The sequence below is a fragment of the Taeniopygia guttata genome, chromosome 19 (assembly GCF_048771995.1).
Source record: "Taeniopygia guttata chromosome 19, bTaeGut7.mat, whole genome shotgun sequence".
NCBI lineage: Eukaryota > Metazoa > Chordata > Aves > Passeriformes > Estrildidae > Taeniopygia > Taeniopygia guttata.
Window position 1 is genome coordinate 5,724,670 of NC_133044.1, and position 20,486 is coordinate 5,745,155.

At 51.1% G+C, this 20,486-nt stretch overlaps 2 protein-coding genes across 8 annotated transcripts; one reads left to right on the top strand and one right to left on the bottom strand.

The window, feature by feature from the left end:
* Window positions 1–1,234: 1,234 nt before the first annotated feature.
* Window positions 1,235–8,088, bottom strand: RAD51D (RAD51 paralog D). 7 transcript variants are annotated; one of them, XR_005982210.2, is made up of 12 exons: window positions 7,379–7,507; window positions 6,940–7,049; window positions 6,289–6,350; window positions 6,020–6,156; window positions 5,710–5,791; window positions 5,477–5,611; window positions 4,965–5,060; window positions 4,693–4,783; window positions 3,962–4,032; window positions 3,019–3,186; window positions 2,216–2,350; window positions 1,235–1,504 (listed from the first exon to the last, which is right to left on the bottom strand). XR_005982210.2 is itself a non-coding variant. In XM_072916682.1 (11 exons), exons 1-11 carry the CDS (start codon window positions 8,040–8,042, stop codon window positions 2,267–2,269), a joined length of 1,110 nt encoding a protein of 369 aa, XP_072772783.1. In that variant the 5' UTR covers window positions 8,043–8,088; the 3' UTR covers window positions 2,086–2,266. The 7 variants fall into 7 exon arrangements, 6 of the variants coding, with proteins under 6 accessions (XP_072772783.1, XP_072772784.1, XP_030143822.4 ...); XM_072916682.1 differs by lacking the exons at window positions 1,235–1,504; window positions 7,379–7,507 and adding an exon at window positions 7,969–8,088 and having other exon boundaries at window positions 2,086–2,350; XM_072916683.1 differs by lacking the exons at window positions 1,235–1,504; window positions 7,379–7,507 and adding an exon at window positions 7,969–8,085 and having other exon boundaries at window positions 2,086–2,350; window positions 6,020–6,138.
* Window positions 8,089–9,607: 1,519 nt separating this feature from the next.
* Window positions 9,608–19,770, top strand: UNC45B (unc-45 myosin chaperone B). The gene is made up of 21 exons (XM_072916681.1): window positions 9,608–9,626; window positions 9,807–9,890; window positions 10,009–10,178; window positions 10,451–10,487; window positions 10,772–10,947; window positions 11,504–11,593; window positions 12,010–12,177; window positions 12,401–12,569; window positions 12,846–13,016; window positions 13,849–14,020; window positions 14,267–14,567; window positions 14,738–14,832; window positions 15,499–15,640; window positions 16,061–16,201; window positions 16,378–16,505; window positions 16,926–16,992; window positions 17,292–17,405; window positions 17,493–17,608; window positions 17,936–18,053; window positions 18,151–18,306; window positions 18,984–19,770. Exons 3-21 carry the CDS (start codon window positions 10,017–10,019, stop codon window positions 19,248–19,250), a joined length of 2,790 nt encoding a protein of 929 aa, XP_072772782.1. The 5' UTR covers window positions 9,608–9,626; window positions 9,807–9,890; window positions 10,009–10,016; the 3' UTR covers window positions 19,251–19,770.
* The last annotated feature ends 716 nt before the right edge of the window (window positions 19,771–20,486 follow it).

A 20,486-nucleotide genomic window follows, 5' to 3' on the forward strand; every position in this document is an offset into this window, starting at 1 on the left:
ACGTGCACAATTTGTGTAAACACACATTTATATGTGTATTTTATATGTATCAAGGGCAAATAAGCCCTTAGTGCCAAAAGGCATCCCTGCTGCTTGGAGAGGTGCCCTGCCTGCCCTGGGGTGGGATTCACTGCCCTGCTCCAAGCCTTTCCAGAGGTTTTCCAGCTGTTTTGGGCATTGGGAAGAGGCAGGGAAAAAAACATCCTGAGCTCTGCATTACAGAGCTGCAGGAGTGCCTGCCTGAGCAGGAAGGGGAAAGGCTGAACGAGGATATTTAGGTCAGAAACTCCTTTAAGCCTGATTTTACTATGCAAATTTAGGGCAAATCAGCCTGAGCAGGAAGTCAGGTTTTTCCAGATGGGGTGAGAGATTCCCATGGCCTGAACGTTCCTGCTGTCCCCACAGAGGGAAGCAGCCACAGTGACACTTTCCCTGCAGCAGCACAGCCCTGGGACCTCAGAGCACACCTGGGAGCAGAAAAGCTGCCACACAAAATCCAGCCAGGCCCCAGAACACACCACCCTCCCCAAATGTTTCCCAAAAAGGAAAAAAAAAAACTCCCACAGCTGCAATTAGCTGAATGCCAAGGAGAGAAAATCCCCCCCAGCCAGGATGATGCCAATGAAAGCTGGGATGTGAAGCTCTAAGGAGCCCAGACTTCACACCATCACCTTTCCTGACAGACTGGCAGTGTCCCTGTTGAGTCACCACCCTGTGACTCCCTGGTGACCGCCGGAATTTCTTTTGTCATTTCTCAGGGATCACAGGGAAGATGCACACATGGTTCATCTGGTGCTGACTCTAACGAGGGCTCAGAGCACGTTGTTCCTCTTCTCATCCTGCTGGTTAGGGGAAGGAAACATCTGGAAAGCCCTCTTGGTTCAAATATAACCCCAGAGGTTTCTATTTGGCTCTTTCCTGCTCCACACTCCCTCACAAGAGCTTTGCTTCCCCTGCAGAACCTCAGGCAGAGAGATAAATTAGTACCTGAAATGTGTGTACCCCACCCACAGCTCCAAGAGAGGAGCTAGCGAGGAATTAACTAACAAAAATTAGCTAATAAGGTAAATTTCTGCTTGTGAGTTCCAGCCACGTCAGCACAGGTCTCCAGCAGACAGGAAAACCATCCTCCTCCTCCTCACCCCAACCAACCAGGCTGCAAACCCCAGAGCCAAACCTCACCTCCTGAGCTTGGAGAGCCCAGAAATGCAAATAAATGCACAACTTTAGAAAGTTTGCAGTAAAAAATATGTATTTAATGTGCCAAGCACAGCCTTAGAGGGCTCCAGCAGATGTGATGCTGTGTTATTAGTTTAATGAGCATGCCCTAATTAGTCCCAGTCCCCAAATTCTCCATCAGCTGCCTTGAAGTGCAAGCCATGGCTCAGCTCACCTGCCAAGGAGGTCTCAAACTGAGGGTATCTGAGACATCAGGGATCAAGAGGAAACTCCACATCCAAGCTTCCCCTCTCCTCAGGAGGTTGCCAAGAGCAGCTGGAAAGCACTGGAGCACGGGAAGATTATTTTAAACATCACCACATGCAACTGAATAGGTCCTTGAGCATCCAGCAGGGCCAGCTGGTGCCAGCAGGACCCATCTGCCTCAGCTGATCCAGATCAGAACCTCCATCAGTTATCAGCAAGCCTTTACACAGCCCAGCTGTGCCCCAAAAACACCAGCAGGTCCCCACAGGGCCTGGTGGTACTCTGGGGAGAAGGGAAGATCAAGCATCTCATTAAATCCCTGCTCATCAGCAGCCTGTCCCTCCCCAGTCCTGCTCCACATTTTAATTAAGTTCAGAGCAGCTGTTATTAATTGAATTCCAGCTCTCAACAGCCACAGCAATGTGCAACAGCTTTTTTTTGTCTTTTATTTCTGAACCAAGCCCACTGTGGGCCCAAGGATGATCAGAACTCCAGGAGGAGAAGGCAAGGAGCCATGGGGGAACTAAACCAGCACGGGGAATTGTGGGGTTGTGCAGGGACAGGGCAGCTGATCCCAAACAACACCTGAGCACAGGGCTGGCTCTGGGGTGAAGACAATCCTGCAGCAGAGGGCAGAACCTGGCTGTCCTGCTGCCACTGCAGGCACAGAGGGCTCCAGGGAACCCCACACTGAGTTTTTCCATGGGGCAGAAGAACAAGAGATTTTTCTTTTTGCTCCTTCCCGGGGCTGCAGGACTCTCAGTCACTTTGTAAAACCTTCAGTGCTTGCCTGCTTTTGTGCAGCTCTCTTGAACCTTGTGACATTTGCTTTTCCATGCCATCAGAGTCCCTGTGTGGGTGTCACCAGGCTTGGGTCCAGCACGTCACCATTTCCAATGTCCAACTCCACCTGGATCCCTGTTGGCTGCAAGGAGAAAAGAGCAAAGCTTATCCTCAAACTGTTGGACTCTGCATCACTCCCTCTCCTGTCTGAGAGCCAAAAGTCCCAGTTAAATCCCCCCTGAGGATTTCCTGCTGCTGGTGCCCCTGTTTTAACTGGGTCTGCTGAATGCAGAGATACAAATAGACAATGCAATTTAGCAAAGAAAGAACATCTTGCTCTGAAACATCCCCAGACACACCATCATTTAGCACATCCAGGATGCATTTCACTGCCTAGCACACCACCATACCCAAATTTGTTTGGATCAAGCAGCAGAGCAGGCTCAGAGCCAGGAGGCTCAGGCAGTGCTGCCTGTGCACAGGCAGGCCTCAAGCTGAAGTCACCTTTGAAGGTGTCAGAGCCATTTCCACAGGACCCTCACTGCCCACACACCATCAGGAGAGTGAAACCAACACCAGGAACACAGTGACCTGGATTGGAAGTGGTGCCACTCATTTATCCTGCCTATAAACACCAGCCCAGGCTGTTGGGAACAGATGATCTGCTGTTTTCTCTTCTCTGCAGCATCCAGCCAGGCTGCACAAGCTGCTCTCCCACTGCCAGGCTGGGTCCAGCCCCACTCCCACAGAGCCAGGGCCAACCCCACAGCTGCTCCTGCACTCCCAAGGGATGGATCCAGGCAGCCTCACCTGCCGGGGTGACTTTGCCAGGGAAGCAGCACGCTGTGTGCTGCATTTCCCCCACGTGGCCTCTTTGCTCTCCAGCAGCACCCGGGTGCTGGGCACGAAACTCCAGGAGCGGCCCAGGGCTGGCTTCAGTGTGCCAGTGCTGCTGTCCCTTGTCACCTGGTTGGTCACCTGCAGCACAAACAGACTTGGCAGTGCCACTCGGTGTAGTGACACAGTGGAGGTCACCAGGAAATCCTGGCCAGGCTGCTACTTCTATGAAGGTTTTTCCTTCTCCTTCAGCTCCTCTGCCATCCCCTCTGAGCACAGCCCAGATAACTGAGCCAGAGCAGTGCTCAGGGAGTTCTCTGATATCTGCAAGCTGCATCACTCCTGCTGCTGAAGTCACCACAAAGTTTAACTTGGCACCTCCAAGTGTCCTTCCAGACACGCTGTCCTTGTCCCTTTATCAGAATGAAAGGCAGATCTGTTCAGCAGAGCACCATGCTCTGGTGTGGCCTTCCCTGTTCAGACACATTAATTGTGGTCCCAGCCACATGTCTGGAGCATGGGAAGGCTAGAGCAGGGCCCTTTGCAGCCCCTGTGGGATGATGCAATGCCCTGCAGCTCCTGCAAGGTGACCAAAAGGTTACCCAGGAAGCTGGCCAGCCCCTTAAATGAATGGTGTTATATCAAAAATAAACATAACCAGCCTTTAAACTTGCCTGTACTTAACTCTGCCTTGCTCAACCCAGTGATTGGCTGAGGACAGCAAGAGCAGGAGGCAGCATATCAGCCCAGGTCCTGCTCCATGCTTGGAATAAGACATCTGCAGGATGCAGAGATGTCAGGGAGCAGAGTACTGGGGGGTTCAGGCCTCTGGCTCCCTCTCCCACAGACTCCAGAGCCTCCCCATGGCTCCTTCCCACACTCCAGCACTCGAAGGACAAAGCACAGCCACACTCACCACAACAGCAAGGCTGAACTCCCTGGCCAAGGTCTTCAGCTCCCTGGAGAGCTGCATCATGAGGGCCAAACCTGGAGCAGGACAAAGCATTTGGCTGTCTGGGGACTAGCCCCTAAAGTGCACCCTGGAAGCAGCTGGATTTGCGTGAGCACTGGATTCGGGATCAGCACTTGTGTTCACGGACACTTTCACTGGACCATTCCTCATCCTTTCCTATCTTAGAAGGCCCAAGGTCAAAAAAATCCTACAAAGCATCAGGAACTCCAGACAAAGCTGGCCAGTTGATTTAGCAGGCACAGGACTCATCCCTCCAGCTCACAGCTGCATTTCCTACAGCCCACAGCTGTGAGGGGACCTCCTGTGATAGCACTGGCTACCACCCAGCTGTGCAAGACCCTCTGGGAGGTGTCTGAGGGGGGCTCCTTGGCATCCTCACTTCTGATTTATGGTCCTTTCTGACATAAAGGGCCACAGAGGAGCTCTGCAAACTGTGCCATGATATACTACTGTCACTGTTAAGTGTTAATTTGTGGGCAGAGAGTCCAGTGCCTCTCTGGATGAGTTTCAGACCATTGCCATGAGCAGCTACAGCCAGCTGGAGTGTTTGCTGCTAACACTGCAACAGACCCCCCTTTCATCCAGTCCCAAGGGAAAAGCTGGGAGCAGTCACATCCACATTTGTCCTGCTCCAATCCCCATTCCAAGAACAGCTCCCACAGTGAGCAGCTCACCCTCTGACTGCCTGCCACCCAGCAGAGGGTAAATCACAGCCGACACCGAGTCCAGCACCACCACCTTGAGAGGCCCCATGGAGCTCACCACCTGCAAGGAGGCACGAGGTGCAACGTGGAGTCAAATCCAGCAGCTCTGGAGGCTGTGAGCTGCACAGAGGCTCCAACATCCCCAGGATGAGGCAATCTGGAGTCACCTGTCAGGCACGCAAGCCCTGCTGCCCTCCCTGCAGCTCTGGGGAGGGGAGAGGGGCCCCAAGGCTTGCTCCTACCTGCTGGGAGAGGCGATCCCGCAGCTCCTGCAAGGCACGCAGCACCTCGTAGATGTTGAACACACGTTCTACCCTGACCCGCTGCAGGGCCTCCAGCTGCAGCACAAAACACAGCCTCAGTCCCCCCAGGATTTGGCCTATTCCTCCTGCCCCAGCTGCCCCCAGCTCTCTGCACTCACACCATGCCACAGTGCCTTATTCTTCCACATTTGCCTCCACCCCATTAACACCATTGCCTCCATGGCACTGATGGAAAAGCAACATGGATTGAGCTCAGGGAGCAAAGTCCTGCAAGTCCTGTAAGTCCCTCCCTTCTCCCAAGAAAAATAACAAAGAGCAGAGTCTGTCCTGAGCATGGCACCCACCGGGCCATGGAAGGAAGGGTTTGGACTCAAAAAAGCCCATGAGGACAAAGGCAGAGCTGGAAAGACACACCATCTCTGGGGTTTCTTGCAGGCAACAGCAAAGTGAGTTTCAGAGCAAGCAGAGGAACCAGCTCCAGGGGAACTTACCTGCTCTTCCTCATCCTCTGTCTGGGCTCGGAGCATCTGGTAGAGACGGGAGGCAGTGAAACCCCCCGTGGAGTCGAGAAACAGGACGTGCTGCTTGAGCCCCAGGGACACGCTGGCTGCAATGCCCAGGCACACCTGGGGGAACAGGGACAGGGTGTTAGCCAGCCTCACATGTCCCTCTGTGGGACATCTTCACCCTAGCTGTCCTCTCCTCTGTCCTCCACCCCACTCACCTGCGTCTTCCCAGTGCCTGGTGCTCCCATGAGCTCCGTCACTTCCCCTGTGTACAGCCCCGAGTCCAGCAGCTGGTCCAGGCTGTGGGATGGACACAAGGTGGGATTACCAACACCCCTTCAGCCAGAATGGCAGGAGCATCAGGAGGCAGCAGTCCCCAGATATTTGCCCCCAAAGTCCCCTTCCCAAAATGCACATAAGTGCATGGGGATGGTTTGGAGAACGAAATTCAAAGCTTGTGCTGGTAACCACAGCCTTGTGCAGCAAACCCAGCCCCAGGCAGAGCTGGTGGGTGGGTGAGGTCCCCACCTTGGGCTGCCAGTGGGCAGGATGGCAGTGGAGCTCTTGAGCTCCTCGTAGAGGTCTGCTCCGTTGGCAGGGAAGGCAGAGAACTGGGCCAGGAGCACACGTCTGACTGCGACCAGCGCCTGGGGGCAGAGGGATGTCTGGAAATGGGACTGATCAACAGCCAGCAACTGCTGCAGAAGGGCTCCCAGACAAGCCCATCCTTGTCCATGAGCCAAACAGCTCTGAGCTCCCTGGTTTATGTACCAGGAGTGAGGAGTAGTCCCTTCTACCTTGTAAGACAGGGAACACTTTTGGGCAACATCCTCCAGGTCTGATGACACGAAGTCCACCACTGCAAATAACATAAGGGACAAGAGGTTGGAAGCCAAACATGGTCAGACCACAAACACCAGAAGACAACCAGCTTAGGCAAAACCTGCACCAACAAGCAAAGTGGCTGTGCCCTCTGTCAACACTGTGAGTGGAGGAGTTTGTCCTCTGAGATGGCACCATCACTCACCACAGAATAAATTGTTTCTTGTGAAACAGAGCAGAGAGAGAAGCTGGTAAAAATTTTCCCTGTTTTGCACCATTTCCTTCTCCTCTAAGGGCAGGAGGTGCCCAGGGTACAGCATTCCAAGAAGTTGGGCATTTTTCAGAGGAAAAACTGCACAAACCCTCCTGAAATACCACCAAAAAAGCCACAAATGATCAATCCTCAAAGAGCCTCTGCAGGCATCTCTTACCACATCCTTACACTCTCCAGCTCCTTTGAATAAGTCCTCACTCACAGTATCCACCCAGGAGGACCCAGAAGAAATCCAGCAAGGAGGACACAGAAGGATATTCCACCACCACCACCCTCCCAGGATGTGGGAGGACACAGGTCCACCAAATGCACGGGGGATGATGTTCCCCAAGCCCCGATGCCACGCTGTTACCTGTCCTGATACCATTGGCGCTGAGAAGCTGGATCATGTCTTCAGAGAGACCAGGGCAGAGCCCAGCCCGCAGGACCACCATCGCCACAGGGAGGGGGAAGAGCAGAGACCTGCGGACGAGAGGGGGAGTGGGATTCATGGAATCATTAAGGCTGGAAAAGACATCCAAGATCATCAACTCCAACCCTCAACCCTGCACCGCCAGGTCCAACACTGAGCCACGGATGGCGCCTGCCCCTGAAGCCGGGGAGAAGCCACCCAAGCTGCGTTTGGGATGGGGGTTACGGTGGGTAATTAATTCTTCTTTGGGACCAAACAGCCCAAAATCCTGCACGGGGCTGGGAGCAGGGAAGCACAGCGGGCGGGGGGGCTCCCTCCCGGGACAAGAGGCCCCTCCATCCCGAGCCACCTCCAGCGGAGCCCCACGGTGGGTACCCACCGCCCGGGCTCCCCGCAGCCTGCCCGCTCCTTCCTGCTTCCTGCGCCGGCGGAAGGGCCGGGCCGCTCCTTTTCCCGGCCCGGCTCTCCCATCCCGCCGGGGTTCCCTTCCTTGTCCTGGCTCTCCCGTGTCACCGGGGTTTCCTTTTCCCGGCCCGGCTCTTCCATCCCGCCGGTGTTCCCTTCCTTGTCCCGGTTCTCGCATCCCGCCGGGGTTCCCTTCCTTGTCTCGGTGCTCCCATCCCGCCGGGGTTTCGTTTTCCCAGCCCGGCTGTGCCACCCCGCTGGGGTTTCTCTTCCTTGTCCCGGCTCTCCCGTCTCGCTAGGGTTTCCTTTCCCCGTCCCGGTTCTCCCATCCCGCTCCGGTTCCCTTTCCCTATCCTGGTTCTCCCACCCCGCTCCGGTTCCCTTTCCCCATCCCGATTCTCCCATCCCGCCGGGGTTTCCTTTTTCCTTTCCCCGTCCCGGCTTTCCCATCCCGCCGGGGTTTCTGTTCCTTGTCCCGGTTCTCCCACCCCGCTCCGGTTCCCTTTCCCCATCCCGGCTCTCCCATCCCGCTCCGGTTCCCTTTCCCCGTCCCGGCTCTCCCACCCCGCTCCAGTTCCCCTGCCCCGGCCGCTCGCCGGGATCAGCACAGCGCTAAGGTCCCTTGCCACCCAAACCATGTGTCACTGACTGTGACATTCCTGGGACTGGCTTTGTCCCGGCTCATCAGCCAGTGCTGCCCGCTGGGAAATGAAGGCGCACGAAGGGCTGGAGGATTTTGCTGCCATACAGGTGTTGGGAGCTATGTGTCCCTTCCTGGCTGCCCCGGAGGCTTGAATTTCTCCTGAGAAAGCTATTTTTGGGGATATTTATGATAATTATGTTTTTCCTTCCAGCCGAGGCCTGAAGAGGGCTCTCGGCACTCGCTGCTGAGCCTGCCCTGCACTCGCAGCTCTGCCTTGAGCACCCTTTGATTTTGTACCTCAGTTTACCTGCAGTGCTGCCGCTTGTGACAATGCCGCTTGTGACAACGGAGCTGTACTCTGGCTGGCGTGAGAAAGGCAGCGCTACAGCCCACGAGTACTGATATATCAGCCAGCTGAGCCTTGCCGAGTACCTAAAGCCATGTTGGAAGGAGTTTCTGGTGTGTTAATCCAAATGAATGCTGGAAAAGCTGCTGCACTGAGTCTGTCCAGGACAGGGATGGCATCTTACACTTTCCACAGATGTTGTCCTTGTACCTTGGACCTATTCTCCCAACCTGTTGGGAGCTGCTCTTGATGAAGCTGTCTGCAGCTGTGGTGTTGATGATTTGCTGTAAAAGGATTTACAAATGGATTTGGAATTGCTTCCTTCCTGTACACGAGGGACCAGGCAGTGCTGCTGGTGTTTGGTGAATAAAACAGGAGGCCTGGACAGGGAAGTTCTGTGCTAATTCTTGCTGCATAAGAGCCACAAGCCATAACATAGATCACACAATTAAAGACAATTATATTTTTGCTCATGGATGTGTCTGGGTCAGCCCATGCTCTCCTCAGTCATTTCCCCATCCTGGCAGTCCCCACTTTGCTTTATAGCTGGGATACTGGCAGAAGAAGGCAAGGCCTGTGTTTGGGGGGACATAAATCAAAAAGCAGAATTCCTGGGGAGCAGAGTGGGTTGAAAGGTCTGTGTCCTGGTGCCACTCAAATTGAGCAACTCCTCACAGCACTTCCAGTATGTTCCAGCCCAGACCTCTGTGTTAGCCCACCTCACGTGTGGCTGAATGATCACTTGTGGGGTGGGTGGCAGCACCAGGCTGGGTGGGATTTCCAGTGGGATGGGCTCCCAAATGCCCTGCAAGGAGGAGGAGGAGGAGGAGGAGGCAGCGCTGGGTGTCAGTCAGCTTTCCATCCCAGGGAATTCTGGAAGGTGCTGGGCACTGATGCAGCTGCTGGCCTGGGGCCACTTGTCCCCGAGGCTCAGCTGTCTCATGCTTCCCTAAATAGAATGGGAAAAGGGTCTGAGCACTGTGACAGGGGTCAGCCATCCCAGCCGAGGGCTTTTTTGGCATGAACCTCCCTCTTCCTGCTCCCCACACCCTTTGCAGCTCTGCAGGCAGGGGGGAGCTGGGATTTGCCCTGGCAGGTGGGAGAGGATTCCCTCTTGCTGCAGAGGGGTGCTGCCTGCTTGCAGCCAGGTGCCCCCCGAGCTGGCCCTGGCTCCCAGCCCTCCTCAGGCATATAAAGCACAAGGGACAAGGAGGGGACAGGCTGTGGTGACAGGTGACGCTGACAGGCAGCAGGAGCTGCCAGGTCCTGCCCAAACTTGGAGTGGGAAGTGAGCTCTGACCTGAGCCACACGGACTCTCCGTAGTGCTGGCAGATTTCTTTAATTCCTTTTTTTGTTGTTGTTGTTTTTCTTTCTTTTTCTTTTCTTTTTTTTTTTTTTAATTTACTCCTAAGGATTTACATTGGTGGGAAAAGCTTCTGAGAAGTCACAGCCTTGAGGAGCAATTTAGGTCTTCATTTTCAAAACTCTTTGGCCTGGTAAGCTGCTTTTATTAATGTGTGTTAATTATATGTCAGTCTCATGGAGGAACTCAGCTTGAGGGAGTAGCAGGCGACCCAGGCAAATGGGATACAAATGGATGTTTTTTCCTTCAAGCTCTCCAGATGGAAGATCCCATTCAGCTGAAAGAGGAGGGCAATAAATATTTTCAGGCCAGTGATTATGAGAAAGCCCTTCAAAGCTACACTCAAGCCATAAAGCTCAACAAGGACAAGGCGCTGCAGGCGGTGCTGTACAGGAACAGGGCAGCCTGTTTCCTCAAAAAGGTGAGAAAAGCTCCCCTCACCTGGGCAGTACTCAAGGGGAGAAGAGCAGGAGGGCAGCCAAGGGCACTCACTGGCTGTGGACTGGGTGCTTTGTCCATTTATTGAATAGGGTGTTTCCAGCTGGTCTGAAATGAAATGTTCTGGGCTTGTGCTGGAGCTTCACTGGGGTGTCCCCCTGGGAAATGGGAACAGAGAGGTCTCAATGTCCATCAGCAATGGGGACATGCCCTGCTATTCCATGCCTAACAAATCTCTCCTTTCTGCTTTAACAGGAGGAATATGCCAAGGCAGCCTCGGATGCATCTAGAGGTAAGGAGGGGGTTGTTATGAGGAGAGCTGGTTACATTTCCTCAGCCTGCTCTCACATCTGCTTTTGAGACATTGTGGCCTTATTCCTTGATTTCCATTAACAGCCAAGTGCTGAGGCCACAAGGGAATTCCTGGAAGTTCAAATGATGTTCCGATTTGGTGTGCTGGTGCAATCAGTGCTAACGAGGCACTGATTGATGCTAATAACAAAGCAAATCACAGTTTGCACAGGCCATTTCCAAGCAACAAGCTCTGATGCCTGGTGTTTTGGATCCCTTTCCCAGCTATTGACATCAATGCTTCAGATATCAAAGCCTTGTACCGGCGCAGCCAAGCCCTGGAAAAACTGGGGAAGTTAGACCAAGCATTCAAAGATGCTCAGAAATGTGCCACCCTTGAACCCCGCAACAAAAACTTCCAGGAGACCTTGAGGAGACTGGGGGCCAACATCCAGGAGAAGGTAAATGCCAGGGGAACAGTGCTGGATTCACAGGCCAGGGGTGGGAAATCCATGCTCTGGGTTGCATCAATGGGTTGTTGGTCATACTGGAAATTCGTGGCAATATAGGGGGATTAATAGGCTCCATTGACTGGAAGTTCATACTTGATGTGTGTAAATCTGAGGATTGGGTTGATTGGTTAAATTAAAAAGTGTGGCAGCTCCCTCCTGAGGCTGGCCTGGTCCTGAGTGTCTTGCAAAGGTCTTGGCAAGGGTCTGGACCAGCTTTGGGCTGAGTCTGGCAGTTGCCACATTGCTAGAGTTACCTTTACAGGGGTGCTGTGAAGAAATCCTTGCACCACTACCTACTGTGAAGTCTCAGAAATCAAGGTTTAGGGCTGGCTCTGCCTGTGCCCCTGAGATGGGTAATGGATACTGATTGCTGAGAAATTCTATCTCCTGTTATTCAGCTTAAATTGGCTGTGGTTTGAGGGCAGGGAGTATTCTTGAAGCAAAAAAGGAAAGCTGCTCCTCGATTTTCTCCTCCTGATGCTCTGTGCTCTCTCTCTCGGCACAGCTGCGCATTCAGTTCTCCACGGACTCGAGGGTGCAGAAGATGTTTGAGATCCTGCTGGATGAGAACAGTGACAAAGAAAAGCGAGAAAAGGTGAGAACTGCCCTGGACTTGGCAAAATGGCTGTTTGATGGCAGAGGCTGCCCACCTCCCCTGGATGGAGGATGAGGGAAGGAGCTGGAAGGAGAACTGCACTTAGAGAGAGGGAAAATCACCCCTGTGCCAAGGGAAGGTGGCCCAACCTCCCAAAATACCAAAGGTGGGATCATCCTGGACTTCTGCTCAGGTCCTGCCATTCTCCAGATATTCCCTCCAAGCAGTGACCCACTCTTCTTGGGCAGAGCAAAGCCAATCCCTAAATGCACCTGGATAAACTGTCCGGTGGAGTCTGAGCTGATCTGCTGCATCTGTCAGGAGATGGCTCCCACCAGGATCTCCCAGAGCTGCATAGGGATGTTCTGGAGGCTGGGCAGTGCTACTGACCCCTGGTTCTTCTGCCTCCCACCTAGGCTGCAAACAACCTCATAGTCCTGGGGCGGGAGGAAGCAGGTGCCGAGAGGATCTTCCAGAATAATGGGGTCAACTTGCTGCTGCAGCTGATAGAAACCAGAAATCCTGAGCTGATCCTGGCAGCTGTGAGGACACTTTCAGGAATGTGCACAGGACATAAGGCTCGGGTAAGGACAGGGTGCTTGGACCTTCAGTGCTACTGCCTTTTGCACCTGGGGAGGGGGAAATTGAAATAGTTTGTGTGGTTTGTGAGCAGTGGGAGAAGATTAAAACTCTGACTTGTACTGATTCAGGATTCACTGAAGAAAATAATTTCCCAGCTGAGCCTAGAGGACACAGGGAGGAAAGGCCTTTGCTAACACTGTCCTGCTCTCTCCTTCCTGGGGCCAGGCCACTGCCATTCTCCATTACCTGGGCATCGACAGCATTTGCATGTGGATGTCGGTGGACAATGAAGAAATCTCCCTGGCTGTCTGCAACCTCCTGCAGACCATCACCGACTGCCTGCTGGGCCAGGGGAAGGAGGAGCACCACGGCAAGGAGGAGGCTCTAGTGCTAGGTAACAGCACATCACCTGCTCTTCGTTCCCTCTGCCTGCAGGAGTGGGCTCAGCAGGGAGGGCTCTGCCCCTGGGATTCCTCTTTATTCCTGTTCTTTGCTGAAGTGGGGACTTTACCCTTCAGCTGTGCAGGAGGACGACCTGCACACAGCTCTTATGGATAGCTTAAATATTTCTGTTCCAGCCACACAATGGCTTTGAATGCTTTTGACTGAGCTCACCAACTTTCAGAGGTAACTTCTTGTAACTGCCAGATACTGTTTTGCTTCTGTGTAGACACTAAGAAGGATTTGAGGATGATCACAATGCGTTTGCTGGATATGCTGGTCAGTAAGAACGTGTCTGGGCAAGGGCGAGACCGAGCCCTCAACCTCCTCAACAAGAACATACCAAGGAAGGACCTGAAAGACCATGACAACAGCAGGAGCATCTTTGTCATCGACAATGGTGAGTCCTTACCCTCCACCCTGTTCTGATCTGGGAGATGTGGAGCTGTATGTTCTTGCCTGAATACCTGTAGGAGTGGTCCTTCCTATAAAATAAATCCTCTCTGGCTTCTTTTGGTGCATGCAAGCTGGAGCAAAGTTAGACTTATTAGCAGGGAACAGTACTATGAGAAAATCAACTGTGTATGAGAACAAGAATCTTTGAGTTTCTAAAGGACTGCCTAATATCTCTGGTTAGTTTCTCCAATGTATTTACCAATGTAAGGAGGATTTGGCTTGGATAAATTGTCTGGTTTAGACAGGATGAGACGAGCACCTGCTGAGCTTGGTGGACCCATAAATTGATCAATTGTAAAACTGGATGAGGGTGAGGAAAATGTGTGCTGTGTGTTTTTATAGTAATTCTAATGCATGTATATGTTACCATTTTGATGGAAGTTATTTAATAATGATTCAGCAAAAGGAGAGTTAAGTCGTCCAGAATCACTTGAAAGTGGCTGGGTTTTCCTCAGTCAAAGCCTCCAGCCTTGGAGGTCAGTAGGTTTAATGTCTCCTGACAAAAATAACAGATCCAGCCAGGGGCCAAATGCAGTTCTGCTTATCTTTGAAAACTGGAAAAATGCCTGATGCTGCAAACCTGTAATCTCACCAGCAGAAATTCCTCCTTAGTAAATATCTAAGTGTCTTTTTTGCTTAAGAGTAATGTGATTAGGCTGCAAAATAATTGAAAATATCCAAGCTGGCTATTCCACGGTAAGAAAGTAACAAAGAGTATCTCGAATTTTGCACAGACCCTCTCCCCTCTGACAGCCATATCACTCCATCGTTTGCAGGCTTAAAAAAGATACTGAAGGTGGTGGGCCAGATTCCTGAGATGCCTGACTGCCTGCCACTGACAGAGAACACCCAGCTGACTGCCTCTGTCCTCCTAAATAAGCTCTACGATGACCTGCGCTGCGACCCGGAGCGGGACAACTACCGGCTGATCTGCGAGGAGTACATCAAGTGAGTCAGGGCTGAGCTGGCCCAGAGGGCAGGAGCAGGGCTTCTTGAGGTGAGATCAGGCACTTGAAGTCTGCCTGTGCTCAAAACTGGGGCTCTGGGGGATTATGGCTTCCTTGAGATCCTGCTGGATCACAGCTTTGCAGGAATTTGCACTCCCAAGTATCCAATGTGATTCAGCAGCACAGCTGAGGGAGGACATCCCCTCCCCACTACTGTTCAATACCCTACTCCCTCTATCCCATGCAGGAGCAAAATCGACCCACAAGACATGGATAAGACACTTCATGCGGTCCAGATTGTGTCTGGTGTTCTGCAAGGGCCCTTTGACTTGGGCAACAAGCTGCTTGGCATGAAGGGAGTGATGGAGATGATGGTTGCCCTGTGTGGGTCCGAGAGGGAGATTGACCAGCTGGTGGCTGTGGAAGCACTCATCCATGCTTCCACCAAGCTGAGCCGAGCCACCTTCATCATCACCAATGGGGTGACGCTCCTGAAGGAGATCTACAAGAAGACCAAGAATGAGAAGATCAAAATACGAGCTCTGGTGGTAAGGATGCAGCTCTGCCTCTATTGCCTGCCACACTCAGCAGCTTAATCCTGGACTTGGGAGAGGAGGGAGGCTCTGGGGATGAGAGATGGGCTTAGGCTGTTTTGGGGCAGCAACACAAGAGGATTAATGAGTCTTTCTCACTGGTGCATCCTTTCTGTCCTCCTCAGGGTCTCTGCAAGCTGGGCTCAGCAGGAGGCACAGACTATGGCCTGCGTCAGTTTGCTGAGGGCTCCACTGAGAAGTTAGCCAAGCAGTGCCGAAAGTGAGCGACTTCACTTCTTCCTTCAGTTATTCCAATCTTTGCAAAGCTCAATGTGTTCCTCTCCCATGAGATCCTGCCCACACGTTGCCTTCATTTCCTGTGCTGCCTGCCAGCTGACAGTGCCCCCAGAGCCATTGCACTGGGACATGGAGCTCCTCTGTGCCTGAGGCAGACATGTGTTCCTCCTGCCTCAATATCCAGAGGAGCCTTCTCCCTCCTTCACTGCCCATGGGAAACACCAAACCTGGTGCTTTCCTCTTTGCCAGTGTCACAGCCTAATTAATGCTTATCTTGAGTATGCACAAGTCCCCTGTGAATGTGAAGTTGCCAGGTGGAGTAACCAAGGAGGTGGGATCAAGTTAGGAAGTGACTGAATGGGTGGTCATTCCTGCAGGCATCTCGTGTTTCATGTGATGGAAAAGGGAAAGCAGTGCTGAGTAGCTGTCCTGGTCTGTATTCCCTGCAGCATTTAGATCCCACAAGTTGGGCCATGGGGAGGAAGGTTATGTCTCAAGGGGAAGCATCCCCAGTCTCAGGAGCTGCAGAAGAACCTGAGGACGTATTTGGGGCTTAAGCAGCCTCAATAGATGTTTTTCCTCCCTCTTCTTCCAGATAAGTTAGTTCTGGCTCCTGAGATAGAGATGTGAGTGTTTTTCTCTCTTCCAGGTGGTTGTGCAACACCAGCATTGATGCCCGCACCAGGAAATGGGCTGTGGAAGGGCTCTCCTACCTCACCCTCGATGCAGATGTGAAAGATGACTTTGTTGAAGATGAGCCAGCCCTGAAGGCTATGTTTGATTTAGCCAAGGTCCATCTCCTTCCCTTGTTCCCTCATTCCTTTGGTAGCATCAAGTTCTCCCAGCTCTCTAGCCCCAGTGAGAAGGAGCTGTGACCCCAACCCCTCACCTCTGGCTCAGCAGAACTTCAGTTTTGCCTGTGCCCCAGAGACATCTCAGGGCTGCTACCATCCTGCTTTTCTCCCTAGGCTGAGGGAGGTTGCTCCTACCTTCACTGTCAGCACCTGCATGAAAACCAAAGGCACCAAGGTGTTGACAGCACCTGATGATGTCCAACACCTTGTATGACCATGAAAGCTTTCATGGGCTATGAACTTGGGGCTAAAGCTAAGAACATTTCCACCAGTGAAAACACCACATGGCAGTCCAAAGGAACCTGTTTCCCTGCTGTGCCCTCTTCACCCTCACACAAGCTTTATTTTCCTGTGCAGGCAAGCGACAAGACAATCTTGTATTCTGTGGCTTCTGCGCTGGTGAACTGTACCAACAGCTATGATACCAAGGAGCTGGTCCCAGAGCTGGTGCAGCTGGCAAAATTCTCCAAGCAGCATGTGCCTGAGGAGCATCCAAAGGTGGGTTGTGTCCAGCTGGAGATGCTGTTCAGACTTTTTTTGGTGTATCCATTGTCACAGACTTCAGGTCTCCTGTCTCCAGACTGAAATTGCCTTGCTCTCCAGCCAGGCTTGGCTCTTAGGTGGCAGAATGGCAGCTGCTAAGGGCTAATCCTTTCCCAATGTTTCCTCCTCAGGACAAGAAGGACTTTGTGGTGAAGCGGGTGAAGCGGCTGCTGAAGGCTGGGGTTGTCTCTGCCTTGGCTTGCATGGTGAAGGCTGACAGTGCCATTTTGACTGACCAGAGCAAGGAGCTCATTGCCAGGTGCCTTCACTGCCGTCTGGGAGCTGGGAGTGTTGGGCAGCCCCAGTGCCACGGGGATGGACACCAGGGGTGGGGCATTCTGCCTGTGGGGGTGTGTGTGAAGCAAAGATTTAAAACCAAAGCTTTTGTTCGGCAGTGTCATAAAAATCCATGTTCTGACCTTCAAGCTGCCTTGCTGGAATGCATTTTTGAGTTCTCTGTATTGGTTCTGGCTGGTATAGAGTTAATTTTACAGACCTGGAAACTTCTTTGTCTGCCATTTGTTGCTTCCTCATAGAGTGCTGTGTGCATGGGGTTAAGCCACCTGGAATTTACCTGGTGGCTCTAGCACTCCTGCAAAACCTCAGCCCAGTTCTATGAGTGCTGTCGGCTGTTGCTGTCCCGTGTGGCTGTTTCACCGAGTGTTCTATGCCCCTGCAGGGTGTTTCTTGCCTTGTGTGAAGACCCCAAGGACCGCGGGACCATTGTCGCTCAAGGTGGTGGGAAGGTGATTACTTTTATATTCACAGCTCCTGATGTGCTGTTAATGTCTGCTGGGAGCCTGGGGTGTGTCTCCGGTGAGGGACAGTGACAGAAGAGCACAAGCTGTCCCCACCAGGGCCATACTGACACTGCAGTCCCATCTCTGCAAGGCTCCAAAGAAGTGATGTTCGGTGTGAGCTTGTGGTGCCTCTTTGAGAACAAAAGCAAGACATCACATGGGATATTTTTAATTTGTTTTAGTCTGTTAAGCTAATCCTGTAAATCTTCTCAGAACACTGAATGCTTTTTCCTGTGTGTCTCCAGGCCCTGATACCTCTGGCTGTGGAAGGCACAGATGTTGGCAAGATAAAGGCTTCTCATGCTCTGGCAAAAATTGCTGCTATCTCCAATCCAGACATTGCATTCCCAGGGGAGAGGGTAAGCTTAAAAAAATAATAATAAAAACAAAAGCATTGATACTTCCTTTAGCAAATGAAAATTGCTAATACAAGCCTTCTCTTCCAGGTGTACGAGGTGGTGAGGCCCCTTGTTAGCCTGCTGAACACAGAGAGAGATGGCCTCCAGAACTATGAGGCTCTGTTGGGGCTCACAAACTTTTCAGGAAGAAGTGATAAACTTAGGTGAGCTTTGCTGCTTTTTAACCTTCTTTCTTCCCCAGGAATGAATGTGAGTTACTTGTTGGACTATGAAGACGAGTTAGTTTGAGCTACCTTTGGCAGAGCTACAATGGTCTCAGAGCTAAAAGACTGATGAAATAAGAAAAGGAGAGTGGCATATTTTCCTCTAGAAACAGCAAAGATATGAACTTCATCTGTATTAGACAGGGAATGAACCACGCTATGAGCTCCAGACACTGATTTGTTTCAAGGCCTTCCCTGCAGTTAATATTTAATAAGTTGACTACTGCTTGACCTATAACGTGGGGTTTTTACTGCTCTTTGCCACAGGTTGAAGATAGTCAAAGAGAAGGCCCTGCCAGATATCGAAAACTACATGTTTGAGAACCATGACCAACTTCGACAGGCAGCCACAGAGTGCATGTGCAACCTGGTGGTCAACAAGGAGGTAACCCCTGGGCATGTCCAACCTGACTGCATGCGCCTGGCCCTGTGAGGAGCTGTCCCTCATTGTGTTACCTCCGGGTATCTCTGGGTTTTTTTAGGTTCAGGAGCGGTTTGTGGCTGATGGCAACGACCGGCTGAAGTTGGTGGTGTTGCTGTGTGGTGAGGATGATGAGAAGGTTCAGGTTGCAGCAGCAGGAGCCCTGGCCATGCTTACGGCAGCACAAAAGAAACTCTGCTGGAAGATGACTCAAGTGGTGAGGCCATAACTCTGAGTGTGGGCAGTGTGTGGGATGTACCCTGCAAGGGTCCTGGCTCAGGCGTGAAAAAGTCTCTCCAAAGGAATATAAAATTTACTAGTTCGAACCTAGAGAAGCTGGGACCTGGGTGTGCATGCTTTTAGTCCATTCTGATAAATAACCTGAAATCTAAACCTTATTCCACCTGGAAATGAGAAGAGCTTTAGAGATCCCAAAGGATGTCCTTTCCCTGCACAGATCTGTAGACCCTGAGAACCCAGATCCTGCATGGCTGAGTGTCTGAAGAGCTGTGGTTGAGAACTCCTGAACCCTATCTTGTTGCACACATGATTGGACTCTGGAGCTCATTAAGATAAAATGATTAATCAAGCCAACAGAGAAGCTCAAACAGGTTGGGATAGGGGATTGTCCTGGTCATCTCAGCTGTGTCAAGACACTGGTCAGATTCTTTTCACAGAGATTATGCAGCAGCCTGAATATGAAACATGTTCCATGTTGTCCCACTGCTGTGGAAGATTCTGACTTAGGTGTAAGAAAAATTGGGTTAAAATGTTTGGAGTCAGGTTTCCTTGGTTAAAAAAATGAAATAACCATAAGTGACATGATTATTGCTCTTCCTTCTGCTGAAGGAAGCAAAAGTCATGTTCACGGTTGAGATATTCTTTCCTTTGCAGACCACCCAGTGGCTTGAAATCCTGCAGAGGCTCTGCTTGCATGACAACATGGAGGTCCAGCACCGAGGACTGGTCATTGCTTTCAACTTAATCAGCTGTGACAAAGAGCTGGCGAAGAAGCTGGTGGAGTCAGAGCTCCTGGAGATCCTGACGTACATCGGGAAGCAGGAGGATCACCCCAAGAAGCAGCACATCATTAGTGTGGCACGCGATTGCCTGACCAAGTGCATGGATTACGAGCTGATCAAACCTCTCTCTCAGGCGTGAGGGAATGAAAAGCACCAAAAAAAGGCTGAGTGTGGGGGGAAAAAATGGAGAAATATGGAAAAGTGAGAGCCGTGAGGAGAATCTAGTGCCATTGTCAAGGCACTGAATAGTTTGGGGACAGCTTTGGAAGATCATAAGCTGTATGAGTAAAAGGAGGGAATTTGCCTGGGAAATTTGGGAAGTGTCCATCTCAGTAATTCCCAGATGTTGAAAATCCTTTCTCTGCCCCCATTCAGCTGATAATGATAAAAGCTTCAGCTGTAAAAGAGTTGGTTATGTTGGAGATGTGTCAGGAGGCTGTTGGAAGGAAACTCAACAAAGCTGAAATTGGTTCTGCCACCACCTCCAGCTCCTGGTACTTCTGGAATTCCCAGCAATGGTGGAACAGGGAGGGTTAAGTGCCTTCTGTTCTGTAGTCAGAAAATAGGATTTTGGCTGTGTGCTTTTTTGTTCATTTATTGGAAGCTATGTGCCAAAGTGTGGGGCACTTAATAAATTCACTACTTTGTTCCATGTGGAATTCCTGTTCTGATTTTATTAAGGTAAAGGAGAATTTAAGGTAGGTCTTGCATCACACCTGGAAAAATGGAGTAACCAGTAATACAGGTGGAATTTTCACTCCTTGCAAACTATCCAGTGCTCCTAAATGCAGCAGTCACCAGAAAGGTGTCACACCAAGGCACAGGGAATGTTGAAAATAACCCATTTATGAAAAAATCAGAATGAGAAGCAATCCACCAGTCATCATCACATTAAACTTCATTACATAAATATTTTCATTCAAGCACAGATTCTTAATGCAGGCTGTGGACAACACAAAAATCACAGACTGTTGTTTTAATTCCTGGGAAAGTCTCTAAGCATGTAAAAAAATATAATCTTACTCAATAATTATACATCTAAATATTAATTCAAACGCATTAAAATATTTATAATACTAAATATTAGTGATGTTCACAATAGGCATAGCATGATGAAATGTTGAGGTTTTGGGTTATAAAAGGAACCTTGAGGATAGTATTTTCTTGCCTTTTAAGGGAAAAAAATAAATGGAAGTGTCTCTAGTGTCCTGAATTTGGAAAAGATTGAAAATTTTAAGCTAATAGGTTTGATAACCTGAAGGCAAATTTATTTGGAGGGTAATTCCAGCCGTATTCAATTAATGTAATCACGTTCAGTTAAATTGCTGGTGCTTTATAATCACAGCTTTACAATCAGGCTGTTCTTCTAAACCGA